Source organism: Gavia stellata, chromosome 8 (assembly GCF_030936135.1).
Source record: "Gavia stellata isolate bGavSte3 chromosome 8, bGavSte3.hap2, whole genome shotgun sequence".
Lineage (NCBI taxonomy): Eukaryota > Metazoa > Chordata > Aves > Gaviiformes > Gaviidae > Gavia > Gavia stellata.
The window spans coordinates 14,862,432-14,881,683 of record NC_082601.1 but is presented as its reverse complement, the minus strand read 5'-3'; the positions used below and the strand labels follow the sequence as shown (position 1 = coordinate 14,881,683).

The 19,252-nt window shown below is 35.7% G+C and overlaps 1 protein-coding gene across 1 annotated transcript in view; it reads left to right on the top strand.

Annotated features, from left to right (window-relative positions):
* Window positions 1-19,252, top strand: part of PTPN4 (protein tyrosine phosphatase non-receptor type 4) — a 112,880-nt gene that overhangs the window by 46,865 nt on the left and 46,763 nt on the right. Inside the window, exons 3-10 of the mRNA XM_059820076.1 lie at window positions 1,985-2,092; window positions 7,208-7,250; window positions 7,348-7,426; window positions 11,323-11,367; window positions 11,614-11,666; window positions 13,896-14,016; window positions 15,094-15,181; window positions 16,357-16,445. Of these exons, the coding sequence (XP_059676059.1) occupies window positions 1,985-2,092; window positions 7,208-7,250; window positions 7,348-7,426; window positions 11,323-11,367; window positions 11,614-11,666; window positions 13,896-14,016; window positions 15,094-15,181; window positions 16,357-16,445 (626 nt within the window). The remainder of the gene's footprint in view (window positions 1-1,984; window positions 2,093-7,207; window positions 7,251-7,347; window positions 7,427-11,322; window positions 11,368-11,613; window positions 11,667-13,895; window positions 14,017-15,093; window positions 15,182-16,356; window positions 16,446-19,252) is intronic.

Genomic DNA, 19,252 nt, shown 5'->3' with positions numbered 1-19,252 from the left:
TGAGTTCTAAACGTCTCCTGTTTTCTGATAGTTACTGTCATAAGTTCTTAGTTCAAGTTCTGATTTAAATCTACATGGGGAAAAATGCCAAGAAGCAATTAGTGTTGCTATGTAATTTTAAAATTAGTTTTATTTGCTGAAAAAATTGTACTGATTACTGGTTTATTTCAAAATATATCAGAAACTCCTAATCTAGTAAAAATGAAAGTGACTATTTTTGGACTGTACATAAAAATTGACGTATGCATTTTATATATATATAATATATATATTAATACCTGTTTATTTTCTTTGCTTGTTTTCAGCTATAGGAAAGTAAATTGAAAAGTAATGAAATTAAATTTACTTAAAATTTAAAGTAGTGAACTTTTTAACAATGGTGTTCCTGCTGGCTGTTAAGATCAAGAAATTTTCTCTGTATGATTTTTTTAAAAAATACAATCTTCTTTCAAAGTAAATACAGCAATTCTTAGATCACTTAAACTTAGCCAAATTTATATGGGACCTGAAATATATGCCTTATGTAATTTCAACTTAAATACGCAGAGCTGTGGTTATGATTGTCCTGCTGGAATCATTTCAAGCATAATTTGTTGATAACTATTTGCTAATTTTTTTATTATTATGAAATAAATTATCAAGCTTCTTGGAGTTTTTAGCCCCCAATAAATGGTTTTGACAGTTTACTCAACTTAAGTGTAATTTCAGCTGAACAAAAAAATTAGTTTTGATAGGATGCGCTTAGATGTTAACAAATGTCTGAATGTGACTTGTGGATTTTTCTCATGTATGGATATTCATTAAATTCTTGCAACCTTCTTTTGACCTTTTAGTTATATACTTCTGTTTTAATGGTGGTAAAAGTAAACTGTTGTATAATCTCTATGAGAAGTGAGGTCATTTGGGAGCAGAACAGCAGGTTTTTTGTTTTAAAACTTTAAAAATATCTTATTGCCTACAGTAAACAAGGCAAGATGTATCAAATCTATTGTAGCATCAATAGTACTTGGCACCTAGAAGATTACTAGAAGCTTGCTTGGTGCCAGAGAAGTAGAAAATCTGGGTGGAAAATGTATCAATCATCTCTTTCATAATTTCTTTTGTTTGACAGATGTTCTTGCAGAATTTTTCCTCATCTTTTTCACTTCAAGAAGCTATGACACTTTAACTTCTTTGGGAAACTCCCTTCAGATTTCACCAAGTGTATTTATTGAGTCCTGTCATAATGGCACACTCAGTGTTTCAATTACTGTGTTGGCAGTATTTTCAGGTTAGGCAAAAAATTGCTAGGTACCAACAACTACAGATTCCTTTTATATAATCTTATGGGTAAGATTTCTCCCTGTAGTAGAAATCAAGTTTGTTCACTTGTCTCTGAGAAGTAATGTTACTGTTATTCAGTTCATTTGAATTAGTTCATTTAGAGTGAAGTAGTATCTTTGAGGGAAAGCATTTAAGTGACGCTTATCAGTCAGATAGTTGGCTGCTTCAGCTGTCGATGCCATTTAACTTTGGAAACATTTTCAGTATGCTGGTTCGTTTAGATTCAGGAATAGATTTTCAGCTAAAATAAGTAAGAATAACTTGTACAGATCTGTACTTTTAAATTCAGTGACCCAAACAAGGCTACAAATTTTTTGGTCAAATCCGAGCCTTTTTTCCTTTTCTTTTTTTCAGTACTCTTTTTAAATATCAAATTTGGCTAATGAATGGCTTTCAGGAATAATCATGTAGGTAGCTGAGAAGTGAGAAATTCTTACTGTCAGATAATGACAAAGAGGAAGAATAATAATTCCTTATATATGTTTCAGAAAGAGAGATGAAGCTTATTTAAAAATAGTGCTCCTGGATACACTTTGTGATATTTAGAATTTAAGCTGCTAGAGCGCATCTGAAAGAATGTGTATGTGCTCTGCCTGCCTGAAGTCTGTGTGTCTGATTATGTGTTTGTTTATTAAACAATACATGTATTTGTTCTCTGCAGAAACATGATCAGGGACAAGTTTTATTGGATGTAGTCTTCAAGCATCTCGATTTGACAGAGAGAGATTACTTTGGTTTACAGTTGGCTGATGAATCTACTGATAACCCTGTAAGTTGACTCTGTTTTATAAATACAATTTTATAAATCATAATCATGTCCATCACTGTGCTCTGTGACATTGTAAAGAGAAATAAATAGAAGTCATTGCAATATTGTGCCATCTTCTCCAACTGTGTCTTTTGAGTGGGTCAGTATCACCTTGTCGTTACAATAAAACTAAATGTTAATATTTACAAGTTTGTAGTAAAATGTTGAGATCTGTGCTTATGAAATAATACCTTAAAAGGATATTGCTTGTTTTATTGTATTTGTTTACTAGTCTGCATGATCATTGTCAATTGGGATAAGAAATAGTAACTCTTGTTTTAATTTCATTTTTTTAGGGTTTTTTTTTCATTAGGACTTACAAAACAGTGAGGGGGGGTTTTAGATTGTCCTGTATGGTGTTTTTGTTTCTAGCCCAGATACCTGGTAGGTCTTCTAATAGCGCTTCATATAGTCCGCTATCTGACAAGGGCTGTCAGTCCATCACCTTAACAGAAAAAGGGACTCCTTTGAAAATGAGTGTTTATAATAGTTCATGTGCTTTAATTGAGAGGAAATTCCAGAGGACTGAAACTTTGTAAATCACTTTATAACTCACCGGTAGATCCGGCCGTAAGGTACTGCTGAGATCATGATTGCTTGAAGAATACTCCTTGAATACTTTCTCTTATAGGTATCGAATGTTCGATACTTACTTTAAAGTGCAATTTAACTAAGTATTATTTCTTATAATACAGTTCCTTACCTAATTCCCATTATATGCATGTCACAGTGATGGGGTCTAAATTTATCTCCCAACTTGTGCGTCAAAAGTAATTTTTGTTCACAAAATGTGCAGAATGGGATCTACAGAGATAAGTGACACTGTAAAGTCTTAATCATTCAGTAACTAAGGTGAATTTCAGAAGACAGTGCAACTTTCTTTGATAAGTGCATTTTGGTCTACTGTTGTTTTACCACCAGGATTGACTTGTAAATAGAAGGACTACTTTTTTTATCTTAACTAAAAGGTTGGTTTTTTCCTTTTTACTTTTAATGTCTTTTTTAATGTAGAAGAGGAAGAAAAAAGTCACAGTACAGCCATAATTTTTCTTCTACCTGAATAGTGAACTATTTCCACATTTATTTCTTCTCTAGAGCACATTGTTCTTAATTACATTCTTTTTCTAAATTCTGGTAATATTAAGATTATTAATAAGAATAAAGCAGTATAGCACAATTGTAGATATTTAACAAAGCTTTCTTTTGTAACTTTGTGGATAGTTCTGTTAAGACATTGGCAAGCTGGCCTCATTTAATCTTTTATTCTAAACTTTGTTTCCAGGCTGAAAAGATACATGCATGCTGTAGAAAAGGCTGAATTATTTTTAAGCTTTAAGTAGTATTTAATTGACTATCACTCAATATTTTACTCAACATTCAGAAACGTGTAGTGTTTCTCATTCTCATTTATCTGGCTTTCCAAAGCTTAGACCTCTAAGCTCTCTTTTTTTAGTTTGTCTATCTGGAAGCAGCTGAACACAACACTGTAATAGAAGGATCTGGTTAAGAGTTAGTCCAAAAGAAGAATGACTTCACAGCTATTTGATATAAGCACATGCTTTAAAGTTTTAGTATCCTTTGACTTCTAAACATTTTGGCTTTTCAGCACGTATCTAGTTGCCATGAAAACAATGTGTCAGAGCTAAATAGAAATGTTACCAATATTAGTCATGTAAGCTTGAAGAATTTGTGGGTTTGACTAATTTCAATTTTTGATATTAGTTTATTTCTACATTTACATTTGGACAAAGAAACCAGATTGGTTTGACAAATATTCTAGTTAGTTGTGAAATAACACAGCAGAATATTACTAAGATATAGTCAATACAGCAGGAGGTAAAGGTGATGGGGAAAAGGGGATTTTGCTAATTGAGCGTGAAACCTCTATCATTGTGCCTAAATGTGGATTTCATAAACTGCACAAACTTTATCTTTTTGTATAATATTAATGTCACAGTAAAAGTCAATGCAAGAAAGCATTGATGCAGTGTACAGCTGGAGTGGTGTATTTGGCTAGGGTCTTGGGCTGTGGATGCCTGGAGCAATGCTGAGAAGGGGGTATTGGTGCATAGTGGGAGTGAGGGTGCAGTGAATCCTGTCAGCGAGGGTGCTTGAGCATCCTTGACAGGGGGGAGTGAGGCAGGGATCATTTCTGGGGGAGGAGAGAGTACAGAAATGACTCTCCAAGGGACTGGGGTACAAACTTCATAGATCCCCAAATCTACCTGCCTCTCAGATTTACTGGCATGTGAATGGGATAACACGTCTTGCTAGCAGCACCTTGATTCATGAAATTCTGGTACTTTTGCCTAAATCCTGTCAACTTCAGCTTCTTTACAATATTAAGTGGTTTAACTCTCTGCAGTTTCCCAGAGAGAAAACCACATTTTGCATTTGGATCCAATGATATCACTTGAAAGCATGGATATCGCATGTTAAATATGGTTCAAAAAAAAGTTGCTCTTCTGTGTTTTGAGCTACGCTAGTACATACTAAATTGATCTTTACAACCAGAAGGAAATGTAAATGCAGGCTTTTCTGCCAGGCATTTCAATTCCAGGTTTTCTGGATTAACTGTAATCTCAAACAGTACTTCTCACAAAAGAAAAATCCGAGGATTATCAGTCAGATCTGGGCATTTATCAGGTATATTGGTTGATAACCCCTTGCTTAAAGATACTGAAGTATCTTTCATAGTGTTTTGAAAGATTCTTATATGAAATTCATGTGTATCCCTGTCTGGAGAGTCTGTTCTTAAGCCTTTACATTTTGTCTTAAAAGTTAATTGATCCTGTGTGAGGTATTTTTGAAATAATCACACTCTTTAAGCTGTATCAAACTGTCTCTTTAGTTCCTCTTAAGTCATCTACTACAAGGATATAGCATTTGGATGTAGCCATCATTATTTGGTATTCCTAATGAATAGAATTACTCAGAACTAACTCCAGATCCATGGTGTGTGTCAGATAGCTCACGTACCTCTGTGTGTTTGCTGCCTCCTCCCTCACATGAAAAAAATACAAAGCCCTGTGATATATGTGAGGCCGTACAGGGTTAGGTCTCTGTCACTTCATATGAAGTAACGGTGGCCATATAACTGTTTCCTGAGGCTTGTGGGCTTGTATTGGAAGGCAGGATGAGGAATCGAACAGTAATTATAACAAAAAAATAGATTTATGAGTTAACTGAAGTACATTGGTATGTGCAGAGTCTGCTGGGTTGCTGGTGGGGAGTGATTTAAACAACTTGTAGGGCTTTCTGGAGAGCCACACTTCTCTCTGAAATCTGCAGTGTTGATTTTTATAAAGATCTGTCTGTACTTCCCCACAGCAGCGTTCTACCATAGAGATGATCAAGATTGGGCGCTGTTTGGTAAAATTGTTCTGTAGTCCTTAATCCAGTAGGCTGTGTGCTGAGCTTCTGGTTTCCAAGATCCTAGTTAGCGACTTACCAGAGATGACACTTAGGCTGACAATTTGAAGAGAATATCTGAGACAGTGGGGACACTCACCGGATGCTTCAGACCTACAAAATGCAGAGTCAAAAGTACTGGAACTAGTTTAAGCAAGTTAACTTCTGAGTTGGGTAAATTAGCCTGCTTATAGCTCATCACTGCCACAGTTAGTTCACTTTAGATAATCAGTTTAAAGAGTAGCTGAAGATTGTTAAACACACCATAATTGAGTTCTAACCTCTCTCGGGCTCATGTGACTGGTGGGTTGACCCTGGCTGGATGCCAGGTGCCCACCAAAGCCGCTGTATCACTCCCCTCCTCAGCTGGACAGGGGAGAGAAAATATAACAAAAGGCTCATGGGTCGAGATAAGAACAGGGAGAGATCACTCAGCAGTTACCATTACGGGCAAAACAGACTTGACTTGGGGAAATTAGTTTTATTTATTACCAATCAAATCAGAGTAGGATAAAGAAAAATAAAAACTAAATCTTAAAACATCTTCCCCCCACCCCTCTCTTGTTCCCGGGCTTAACTTTACTCCCAATTTTCTCTACCTTCTCCCCTGCAGTGGCACAGGGGGACAGAGAATGGGGGTTGTGGTCAGTTCATCATACATTGTTTCTGCCACTCCTTCCTCTGCAGAGGGAGGACTCCTCACGCTCTTCCTCTGCTCCAGTGTGTGGTCCCTCCCACGGGAGACAGTCCTCCATGAACTCCAACATGAGTCCTTCCCATGGGCTACAGTCCTTCACAAACTGCTCCAGCATGGGTCCTGTCCACGGGGTGCAGTCCTTCAGGAACAGACTGCTCCAGCGTGGGTCCCCCACGGGTTCACAGGTCCTGCCAGGAGCCTGCTCCAGCACAGGCTTCCCACAGGGTCACAGCCTCCTTCAGACATCCACCTGCTCCGGCGTGGGGTCCTCCACGGGCTGCAGGTGGCTATCTGCTCCACCATGGCCCTCCATGGGCTCTAGGGTGACAGTCTTCACCACAAGCTGCAGGGGAATCTCTGCTCCAGCGCCTGGAGCACCTCCTCCTTCTCTTTCTTCACTGACCTTGGTGTCTGCAGAGTTTTTGATCTTGCATATCCTCACTCCTGTCTCTGGCTGCAGTTGCTGTTGGTGTTGCACATTTTTTTCCCCGCTTCTTAAATATGTTATCCCAGAGACGCTACCACCGTTGCTGGTGGGCTCGGCCTTGGCCAGTGGCAGGTCCGTCTTGGAGCCGGCTGGCATTGGCTCTGTCGGACACAGGGGAAGCTTCTGGCAGCTTCTCACAGAAGCCACTCTTGTAGCCCCACCCCCCCACACCGCCTGGTACCAAAACCTTGCCACACAAACCCAATACAGCGGCAATCATAGACCCAAGTCATAGTCACATTAACACTGTAAGAGACAGATATCTGGACAACAGAGGTTAATCTCAGGGAAAGAAGAACAATAGCAATTGTTGATGATAATTTTGGTGTCTTTCCAGAATCAGTAGCAAGACTTTGTATGTCAGTAGGACATTTTGGTAAAAGACCAAGTAATAGAAAAGCAACAGTTTCTTGATGTGTAAGTCTATAATTTGTACTTTTTTATTTCTCTAAAGTTGGTGTTATAATTTGTCTCTTTCCAGAGGTGGCTGGATCCAAACAAACCTATCAGGAAACAATTAAAAAGTGAGTACGTGTATGTATTTAGTCAATGTATATATCATTATTATGCTCTTTTTCTAGGGTACCCTGATTAATTAGAAATAACTTTTCTTGTCCATAGGAGGATCTCCTCACAGTTTGAACTTCAGAGTTAAGTTTTTTGTGAGTGACCCAAACAAGCTCCAAGAAGAATATACAAGGTAGGTCTAGTTAATTTATCAATAAAACATTTTTGTAGAAGACTTTTTTGTTTAAGGGGAAAACAATCATTAATTTTCTTTTTAAGGAATAACATGGAAATTTTCTTTTAAATAATTTTTGTCGTATGTGCAAGCTTCTAATTTTTGCCTAATAATTACAGATGTGAACTATGCAGTTGCACCAAATCAATATAACAAAAAGCCTCTGTGAATAAATTCACAAATTTATATGCAAAGTGAAGTAACTACATGAAGAAAATGCTACCAAGTAGGAACAGAAAAGGGAAAATAGAGAAGAGAGGAAAAACTTAATTCCACTATTCACCAATGAGTACAAATTTAATTTTATCCTTACTTGTGTTTTCCTTTGTGATTAAAAAATACCTGAGCTTTCTGCATTTTTTTTTTCTTGATTCCTGCCCACCCAACCCCACCCCCAATTTTCTGCTTGGCACTAATAAAATTAATCTCTGTTTGTATAGTCCTAGCTTGACGCATGTAAGCTTATTTTGATAGCAATGTGTTGAAGTCTGTTGAAGAAAATGCTCAGTGTGAATCAAGACAGGAGGCTTGTGAGTTGCAATTAATCCTTGAAGAAATGCCTCAAATTTGCAGTATTCTTAATTAGTGCTGGTCCTCTACATAAGTGGCATGATTTGACAGATTGGAATTTTTGGATGGCAGCCATTCTGAAAACAGGTCAGCCCCATTCAGAAAACAGTATCTAAATCATTAAGGATAGCTTTAGAAATGGAAGTACCAAAACTGTGAACATTTCAGTCCATGTTTGCTTATAATTTCTTTTGATTTTTCCTATTTTGGAAAAAAATTTACACACGTGTATGCAGACAGAATTTACTAAAATGAGTCCAGAGATCCTACATCAGGCTTTGTTTTGTTGAAATATTTACTCTAGGAAAATTTGGCAATTTAGTATATCAGAATAATAACACATTTTTCATTTGAATTAAAGGACAATATGTAATATTCCTAAGGAGATGGAAAAACCAGTAAATGTTGATCAATATGAAGTAAAGAGTAAAGAAAAGAGAGAACTGTTTACTTAAATGTTGTGCTGTAAATACAAAGCTATAAATACAGCATCCTTTTAGATGAGAAATAATGTATGATTGCTGAATCTAGGTCAGCTCTGCCTTTTTTGCTAATAGGCCTAATTGCCCCTGAGAAAACTTGTTTGTTTGTGGAATTATTGTAAAAAGAGTTAGTATCCGTGGGGTTTTTTGGAGTGAAGTTAGGAAGCCATGTCACAAATATGGGGTGCTTCTGTGTAATCAGTATTCCCCCCTTAAAAAAGAAAAGAAATAAAGCGCAAACTTCTGACAACTGAGACTTCTCAAAGATACTCAGTTTTTGTAATTCTCATGAAAACAGAGGAATGAGTCAACATATGAGGCAGTACAAATGGACATCAGGGAAAGGTTCAGTGCAAGCCCATGTCTTATTAGACCTCTGCAAATTTGTGTGAGGGAGGCAGGTTATGAATGCCTCAGGTCAGGAAAGGTCAGCGGGAGCTCACCTTGTTTTGGAGAGTTTGGCTTTAGGAACTTGTCTTGGTACGAAATGGAGCTTCAGTAGTTCTGCTCATGGCAGAAGGATTTGTGTATTAACATTGACTCCAGTTAGCAATAATTCTGTCTTATCCTTTTCTAGATATATATATATATATGGAAGATTAAAACTTTGTAATGCAATGCCACCTTCGTTGTTTGAGCTGAGTTTATTGTGCAGGCTTTTTCAGATCTACATTGCTAATGCTTCTATTGATTTCGCATTTTGCTCAATAATACGTGAGGCTTCTGTGTTCAAACTGGGGTGGTTAGCTTAAAAAGCAATTAACTTCACTGTTTGCTGAAAACAGTGGACAGAAAATGAACTCTGTTTGGTGTTCCTTAATCATGAGGTCCTTTGAGTACCATGGAATATTTCTAATAAAGCATTACACCAAAAAAAGTAAAATAAATTGAAGGTGCAGCTGCATATACAGAATGTTTTTGTCCTACATTTTTGCAGCCATAAATGTTAACAGGAAAAACAGGAAAAATTGATTTGTTCAGTATATTTGTGAAGAAATGCTCAAGCTAAGCATGTGAAGCATATCCTTTTAATATATAAATTTAACTTTTTTTTTTAACAGGTAAAGAAATTTTGCTTTCTCTGTCTTTTTTTTTTTGCTTTCAATATGCATTTTAAGGTGGAAAATGAAAAAGCATTTTAAGGCCTCTAAAGCCTGGCTAATGTCTCAGTTTTAACTTCTTGAGGTTAATGCCTTAAACTAAGCTTCTTGCTATTCTGGTCAGTTAAAGAACCTCTATAGACAGTTTTGTAGTAGTTGAGCACATGGGCTAACGTCTTTGCTTGCCATTTTGCAAGTGTTTTCCCTCATTTCCTTTCAAAAGTGGAATGTTTTACCTTTCCACTATATTTAGCTTGTGAATGATTGAATTTCTGTGTGTATATTTGTAAATGTTTGTGGAAGTCTTTAAAGTGGTAGGTAATCCACTTTCTGAAAACGACACAATTATGAGAAGTCATATTATGTGTAATAAACTAATATATTTTGTTTTTAATTTCTTAGTGCAAGTTAATATTGGGAAATACTTAATGTTTGGTTTCAGTTGAACTAGGTGTTTTCGCTAAGTAATTTTGATGAGTGTTTATCATGAATGGATATGGCTGACTTTCTACTTTCGAATTGGAACTACAAGAAGAAAACCAGATTATAATAATAATAATACTAATAATGGTGTAGGATGTCCCAAAACAGAATAAATTTATAAGAAAGCATAAGTGTTGTTTAAATTTTCTACTCAGTGAAACTTTTTTAAAATAAAAAGGCATTAGAGCCTAAATTCTACAGCTGCTTTTATGTCCTGTTTTAAGGGGGTTTTGCTGAAAGTTTAAGCTTACGCTAACATCCTGGCATCTCAGTAAGTCTTGTTTGTTAACCCACTTCAATCTGTCAGTGGAGGTTTATAAAAGCAGATGTGATTTGCCACTTGATATAAACATTTATACTTCTCTGAAGTTGTCTAAAACCTTTGAGTGAAATATGAAGGAACTAAATTGAATTAACAAAAGATTCATTCTGAGATGTTAACAAAATATTTGGGTTTTCTTGGAGAAACAAAGGAAGTAATTGAGAGGGAAATCTGTTTGCGGTTTCAGGTTTCTTGGGGTTTTTAAGTCATAGTGTTTCTGCTGCCACTGTTTGGTGGGAAATAGTTCTTGTTTTAAAGTGTTCATCTGTTCCTTTTGCTGTTTCCATTTCCTTCCTGACTTGAAAGAGTGGGCATGGGAAGACTAGATGAATTTTTAAAACAAGCTTTTCTCACATCATAATTGAAGAAAACTTCAGAAGTTCAAGGGAAGTCAGAATAGAATTCACAACTTCTATTTAACTCCAAAATACTAGAAGTAATTATTTTAATTCAAATGAAAACAGAGTAATATCAAATACTCAGTGACAATAAATTAATTTTACCTACCTGGAGTACAAATCATTCTTATTAAGGTATGTCAGTACACAGATGCAAACTTCAACTTTTGGTTGCCATATTGAATAGTTCTGTTGTTCACACTCATTCATCATGAAGGCAGTTGAACATAAAGACTGGAAAATAAAGTAGGTAGAATATGAAATTTGCAACCTTTTAGTGAAATATAATGCGTAACTTCATAGCCTGTAACTAATTTACAAAGTTATATTATTATTTTACTAATCACAGTTTAATTTTTCCCATAGGAATTTAAGAAGTAGCATGCAAAATGTAAAATTTTAGTTTTGCACTAACTGAAAGCAAAATGCATTAAATTAATGAAAAATTATTAAATAATTTTATTTTTAATTATTGTTGTTTTTGTTTTTTTTAAATAAGGTACCAGTATTTTTTGCAAATTAAACAGGACATTCTTACTGGAAGGTAAGACATTTTTGTTGTGTTAAACATTATATGCAACTTTGGTTGAGAAAAAGTTAATGATGAGGGATTTTGCCTGCAAAAATAAAAATATGTTTAAAATAAATTACTGTTTATGCAAGTAGAAGTGTTTATAGTAATTGTCTGTCCAATTTGTTCTTAAAGTAGGAAAGGTTAGGGTTTTCCAAATAACCAAATTTCACATGAAATACGTAATTTTATTTGTTTCTCATTTTAAAAACAAAACAGATTACCCTGTCCTTATAATACTGCTGCTCTTCTGGCTTCCTATGCTATTCAATGTAAGTATAATTAGTATTTATGTACATGTTAGTACTGAAATATATAAAAAGCAGTATTGATTAGTTTCTAAAGAATGCAGTTTGTATAACATTATATTGTGAAGTTTGTGGACATGATGCTACTTTTCTCATGATTAAGAAATTATAGTTGGTTGGGTTTTCTCCCCCAGCATATTTTGCTGAATTAGATATGGAAAAAATACTGGTAATGCTCTCTACTTTCTGTCTTTAAACCCATGCAGTTAAAAACCCCCAAAACAACCCTCTTTTATTTCTCTGTATTCTGAAGTGTGGGGTTGTTTTCTCTTTCTTGAGAATGTTACTAAAGCATTTTTTTACACACTTAAAACATTTTTAACGTACCACACAGTGAACCTCCAAATAGGTGTGGAAAAGGGAATTCTGGTCATATCTCGTCAAAATGTTCAATATCTGTGTTGTCAATTTTAAGCCATCCAGTGAGTAGATGAAGCTTGAAGACTGAGATTTAGACCTCTTCCTCTCTCCCCATTTTCCTTCATAGACTTAAATTGTTCCACGGGGAAAAAACCCACACCAAGCAAGAGACTGTTGAGCACTTAATTCTTGAAATTTGTGATTGACAGAAACTCCATTTTATAAGCAATCCTGATATATCCATCTATTTCATATGTTTTTCTGCTATTAAAGATACTTATATCTGCATTTAGTACTATGTATACTTTGTACATATCAGAGAAATAGTGTCCATATTAATCTTTTCAGGGAAAAAATGCATAGTAATGTTAATGTAATGTTTTATGCATAGTTTTGATAAGTGGCGGAGACTTGCTCACCTTTTCCCAGATGAATGAATAGAGTAATTTCTCTTAAACAAAACTCCCAAACTCCCGCTGCCTGGAAATCACAGAATCACAGAATCAGTACGGTTGGAAAAGACCTGTAAGATCATCGAGTCCAACCTGGAAACAGATATGCACTGCAAGTGCTGTCATGCCTTAGGGATTTGCCTTAGAAGAGATTAAGTATTTGATAATGAAGCAGGCACTATGAAAAGTTTGTAACATTTTAAGAATGGGATATGTTTGGTTTTTTAAATATTGTAGAAGTGGTGGGTATGCACAATGCATTGTAGTTACATTTATATATGAGATCCTGCTGCCCTTAAGTTCTTCAGTGTGCAGACCTCTGTCTTATAATTTTCTGTGCATGCCTATTACTAAACACTGTCTGTGTTTAGCTCTTGGGATTCTTTATAAATATATGTAAATAGCAGACATAGATCTGGGACAGTCCTGTATTCTCTGTAGTGGATTTAGCAAGGCATGTTATAAAACCTGGTCCCATTTTCCAATTTTTAAATTATTTAAAATAGGGTCTGTTTCTGGCAATGCAAGTGCCCCAGGCTTCTTTCTTACCTTCCCTTCCCTTACTTATCCTCCCCCTCCACGAGTGCCTTCATTCCTCTTGTCAGTTCTTCCATGCCCCATAAAAGTGTCAGTATGCCTGCCCAGGACCCCATGTCATGCTGTGTTGCTGTGAACTTTGAGTTTTCATGTTATGTTAATTATCCTTCACTGCATATCTGTTCATGGATTGCAGATAGTTAAAGCTGAATTTTTTTGATTATAATTAGAAAGCCTCAAAGCCTGTATTTTTAGCAAATGTTGTTGTTTGTATGGTTTTTTATTCTGACAACAAATGTGATGTAAATGTGTTTCTTAAAATTTTAAGAAAGTGTTAGAAATTATGTAAATGCACTTTCTAGTAGTTTCAAGTAAAATAGTTTCAGTGTAGGTGTATGTATGCATACTTCTTTTCCATACGTACAATTGAATGTGCAAAAAAATATTTTTCTAATGCTTCTGAATATATCTTGGTACAGAATGCATCAGTGGTTTTTGCAGATCTTAATGAAGAAATAGCTGTTGTAGTGTTAAAAATATATATATTGTGTAATCACACGAAAGCAAGCCAAGGTAAAATAAAAAAAAAAAATATCAAATACCTTGAAGTACGATAAACTTCCTTCATAAATACCTACTCAAAGCTCTCTTTAAATGATCTTCTTGGTATTCACTGAGAATGTGGTTGTTTATTCAAAAGGGAGAAGGGGAGTTCAAATGTCTTCTCTATTTTTGTTTGCTGTAGATCATAAATATGTGGGAGCAGACTCTTGTGAATTTGGGGGCATTTCACAATGCCAAGTACATCAGTGATGAACAATAACCTCTCTCTTTAATATTTTAGCCGAACTGGGAGACTACAACAATTCAGAAAACTTGCCAGGCTACCTCTCAGACTATTCTTTCATCCCTAGCCAGCCTCAAGACTTTGAAAAAGAAATAGCAAAATTACATCAGCAGCACATGTAAGGATTTACAGCAGAAGATATTGACTGACTTTGTCAAATCCTGACTGCTGGTGCTGTGCTATTATATAAAAATGGACTATTTTGTCTTAAAGGTTTCTGGGGGGACTTTTTGTTGTTGGTTTTTTTTTTAAGAGTATGTTTAATGTGATTTTTTTTTTTTATTGTCTGTATAATAAGTGCCATTGATACTTTTGCACAGACAGAATATCTATGACAGGGAAGATTAGTGAAAAAATGAGTATGTTAAAGATACACTGAAAACAGAATTTGTATTATGTGGGATATTAACTTAGCAGGATATAATTTATTGGTTTTTTCAGTCTTTGAGAATGCTCTGTGCATAAAGGCTTTGTTTTCATGGTGCTCTCACCAGTAGACAAGAGTTACTTTAGAAGTAACAAAGTCCTTTTCTTCAATATCTGCTCTTTCCTGTGTGCAAGTCAGTGACCTTTTACTAAAGAGGAAAAGGCAATGAAGCAATGGAAAATATTTTTTTTTCAACATGTGACATTGTAGTACTTTTTTAGTGATGGTTCCTTGGTATTTTAGAACTTAAGTGCTTTTTGTTATAGTTAACAAAATGTAAGCTATGTTCACAAAAACATTTGCTTAATTTGGGCATGTTGTTGGCTTTAGAAACTACTGAATGTGATGTTACATCTCAGTCAATGGCTTAGCAAATTCTCTTAGGTAGGGTAAAGAAATTAAAGTGAGTTGACAGTAATTTAAACTTTGCGGGTGAGCCTTGGAGAGAAATTGCTGTTATCAATATGAAATACATGAGTGCAAAAGTAATTTCCAGATTCTAGAGCTCCACAGACATTTAAATGGTACAATGCATTAGAAATAAAACATGTGCCTTTGCAAGCTGTGTTGTGGACTCTTGTCAAGACACAAGGGTTTTTTCTGTTAAAATTTTTGGGTTACAGTCTGTTTACGGTGAGAAAGGAAATTCAGATTTCAGGGTGGGGGTGGAAGTAGTAAAACTAATGCAGAGTTTCTGTTTGAGTTCGCTAGGGAGCCTGATGTGGGGGATGATGTTAGAATGTTCCTGATTTAGCTTCTTTCTTTCAGAGGGTTGTCTCCTGCAGAAGCAGAGTTCAATTATCTCAATACAGCACGTACCTTAGAACTTTATGGAGTTGAATTGCACTATGCAAGGGTAAGTTTGGATGAACTAGTATTGTAATGTAAAAATTGATTCCTTTGAGATGTATGGAAAAATAAACACTTAGTGAACCTTCCTGGCTGCTGCTTACAAGAGAAAAAATTGAAAATAGTATTATCTTATTAGGTGCCTAACTGTGATTTACCAATTTCAGTAGCCACTATTTCACTCTAGTGAGAGTATTTCTTTGCTTAAATTTGGGCTTAGTTATATATGTGTTATTCAGGTTGAGCCTTGTTGGCCTGAATGCCAGTTCAGTTGGCTACTGGTGAATAAGAAAAATGTATTTGTTGAATGTGCTTTTGATATTTAAGGATCTGCCAGTTTTGACAAATACTTAATTTGGTTCAGATTAGAACCAAATTATAATAGTTCATATTATATAATGATAATGATTTATGTAAGGTGGCTGTACTATAATTTGATAGTGTCAGTTTTATCTGGTAAAGCAAGTAGCTTGAGGTCTTGACTCAAACGATCTTAACCTGTCAGTACAGTGCTACCATTTCTGAAAAGCCTCTGAATATAATTACTTTTAGTAACTAAGATACCTCTGGTTTTTAAGTATTGTTGTCCTACTCCCTAAGGTTAAAGAAACTTGCAGTAGAATTTGAAATGTACGCTGCTGTCTGTATCCTGCTGTTGTTGCGCACATATTGAGAGATCTATAGCAGGTGTTTGGTTAGAGTGCAAAGGTATTTCAGGAAAAATGTGCTATTTAAATATGCTTACAATATTGTTTGTTTTAGAATCTCTCCTCTCTGTGTTCTGAGATTGCAATTTCCTTTCAGGTAGGAATTTAAGTTGCTGGTTGCTTTTAGTGTAGCAAATGTCAAGCCAGTCTATTAGTGCTGTTATTCGTAATATACTGCTAGAATACTTTATATTGTGTATTTCTTGAAAGTTGGTGGAAGACAGAAGATCTAACTTAAGAAAATAAAATACTGTGGTAGCTTATAAAGAACTCGGAGCAAACATTCGAGCTTCTCCTAAACAGGAATGAATAATTTAATTCTTACTTGTCTTATTAAAACACATTTCCTTCTATGTAATTGAGATCTGTTTTACTATGGTATTTGTGTAGAGAGTGAGAGATGTGAATGAATACATAGGAGGTTTCAAAGATATTTATATTGTTCTTCAAGTAATTTTTCTCTTTTCTTTTAAAGGATCAGAGTAACAATGAAATAATGATTGGAGTGATGTCAGGTGGAATACTAATTTTTAAGAACAGAGTACGAATTAACACCTTTCAGTGGTAAGGACAGCTGTTTCAGCTAGTGTTTTTGTTTGGTGTTCCAAAATGTATTTTTTACCACTACCAAGTGTCACACACTTTAAAAAAGACTGAAACTTAGTTGTAGCATATCAATTTGAAAGTATTTACCTCATGCTGTGCTGTGGGTAATTTTATGATGGGGTTCTCTCCTGTTCTGCATGCTGTGCTGTTAAATGATTGTGGTGCAAACTATAATGAATTTTAATCTTTTTTTTTCAGGAGTTTGTAAGCATACTTTATGTTAATTAACTATACAGCCAAGGCCAGTGTTATGGTCTGGCTCACAGTCTTTAAAGAGACCACTGAACTTAAAAATATTAACCTGGAGAGTGATCGTTATTATCTGTTTTGTCACATATAATTCAATTGCACTCTGTGTGTTAAATTTAATGTAGATATGGCACTTGAGGATAACTGAGGTGGAACATTCAGGATATCGTCATCTCTTCATCCATAGATAAGGATCCATCATAAGGATCAAAAAAGTGCATTTATTGCAGAAAACGCTGTCATTTATTTCTCCTCTTAACTAAAATAGTTTTTAAAGCTGTTCTGTAAACATGGAGTCATCCTCATTAAATATGTTACTCTAGTTATCAGTCTTCTTGGGCTCCTGTTCTTATTTATTCATATAAGGGGAAAGATGTAAGAGAAATCCTGTTCCACACTATAAAGTGTGCTATTGAAGTGCTCTACAGAAGTTATGTCACATTCCCCAATGCTTTTTTTAGTTCCCTCAGAAGTAACTTTCTCTTGGTTTCCTTTGCCTGCTTGGAATCCACTTTGACAGCTTTTCTTATTACATATGCTGTCGAGTATGCTATAACAGCATTCTGAGTGGGCGAAGTCAGCCATATAAAATTATCATAATAGGCATTAGTTTGCCAGGCACAAAAGCTGTTCGCTCTAGAAAAATGATGAAAAGTCTTTTGCATTTTCATTTGCTACTGATTTGTGTGCTTGGGCAATGCAGCACTGGACTTGTCTAAAGTTCTTGAGCGGTCTGTCATCTTCATACAAACAGATTAAACTGATTATCACAATTGAAACTGGAAAAAGTTTTCTCTGAATTCAAACTGATACAGGCAGTTGAAATCCTTGGGGTTTTTTTGTTGTTTTCTGTTAGCACAGGGTAAGATCCATTCACTATAATCAGTGACCTGTTTTCACTTACTGAGTTCCCTTGCAGAGATTCAAGATGTTGATCTCAGTCTTGACCTTTCCTGCAACCTAATGCATTTCTGAGACATTCTGTTTTTCTGTGCTAAGCTTAGTCTCAAGTTTTGTTGTAGGATGTAATATATTCTGTGGTTTACCGTCCTGAGAAACAGTGTGAATGGCCAAATTTTAGTAGATTTTCGGAGAGAGAAAAAAAGACAAAGCTAGGATAGAAGTGTTATCCACAGCCAGATACAACTGAACATGCTAAACAATTTGCCTCTAAGCATTCCAAGTAAAGTAAGCCTGAGGCAATTACGGGGCGTGTAAATTTTCAGTCTCCATGGTTAGTTGGGTAAATTAAAACTGGATCTTGCAATGATAGGTCTGGAACTACTGTACTAGTCGGTCAGAACTGCCTTTATAATAGTGACATGTTTTAAGAAAGATATCCTTCACCTGGTAAGACTTTTCAAGTGTTAGAGCCATTTCTGGGTTAAGGCTGCTTTATAAATGCAATGCTGTAATAATCAGAAAGGTTTTAATTCAGGCTGCTTTTACTGCTGGGTTGTGATTTTTTTTTTTTTTTTAAACATTGATAGTAGAAATAGGTTCTATAAAACACATCGGTAAATTACTGAGTACATACAATCTAAGTCATAATTAAGCTACATGTCCCTGCTGGAAACTAGAGGTTTCTGTGAGCTCTGCTTCGTATTGTATGCATGCCAGGGATGCCGATCTGAATTCTTAGTGTGATTTTTGTGTGTGTGTGCGTAATTACCTAAACAGTTCTTCTTTGTATTCAACCATATCAGCTGACATCAGGGATATTAATTTCTTCCTGTGAAGACTATAGTACCAACATAATTGGTCTTTAAAAAAAAGAAACCACCCTCCCCTCATAAACACCACCACCATCACCCCTCTCCCCCATTATAGGCTTTCTTTTGCTATGAGTAAGGATCTGAAATGTCAGTTCTCACAATATAGCTCAATAGTAGACCTGTTACCTTTCCTTTTTATCCATAGTCATGCGGCTGCTCCAGTGACACCAGTCCTGATACTTATTATTCTTGCTTCTGTGCAACTGGAGCTGTGTAATGTCTTCCCAGTGCTTTATGGCTACAGTGAATGTTTAGATACCCCTTTTTCAGTACTCCTGAGCTGAGTTTTGAGACAAGTGAGAAGATGGACGTGCATTATGTGGGAAGAAATAAAGGTTTAACTGTATTGCTCAGAGAAGAATCATGTAAAATGTCTTTGCCCTCTCCTTCTTAATTTGATATTATGTCTAACTTGCATATTGCCATCCTTATGATCATGGGGAGAAATGAAACAGGAAGGAGACAAGGCAGGAATAAGGCAAAACAAAGGAGACTGCCTTTTATCTGGTGTGTCCTAACTTGATCTTCCTATATTGCAGGTAATTCCTCTTTTCCCCAAACTGTGATACCAGGCAGAGACACCTGGGAATCCAGGGAGTAGATCTTGCCCTTAAAGACCAAAGGAGAAGAGCATGGAGTACCTCAGACTTCCCTTCGTTACTAGATCAGCTGTTAAGCCGTGGAGACACACTTTTCTTTGCCTCTCTTTTGCAGTTAATGTACCCCTGGAAACCTTTGTTG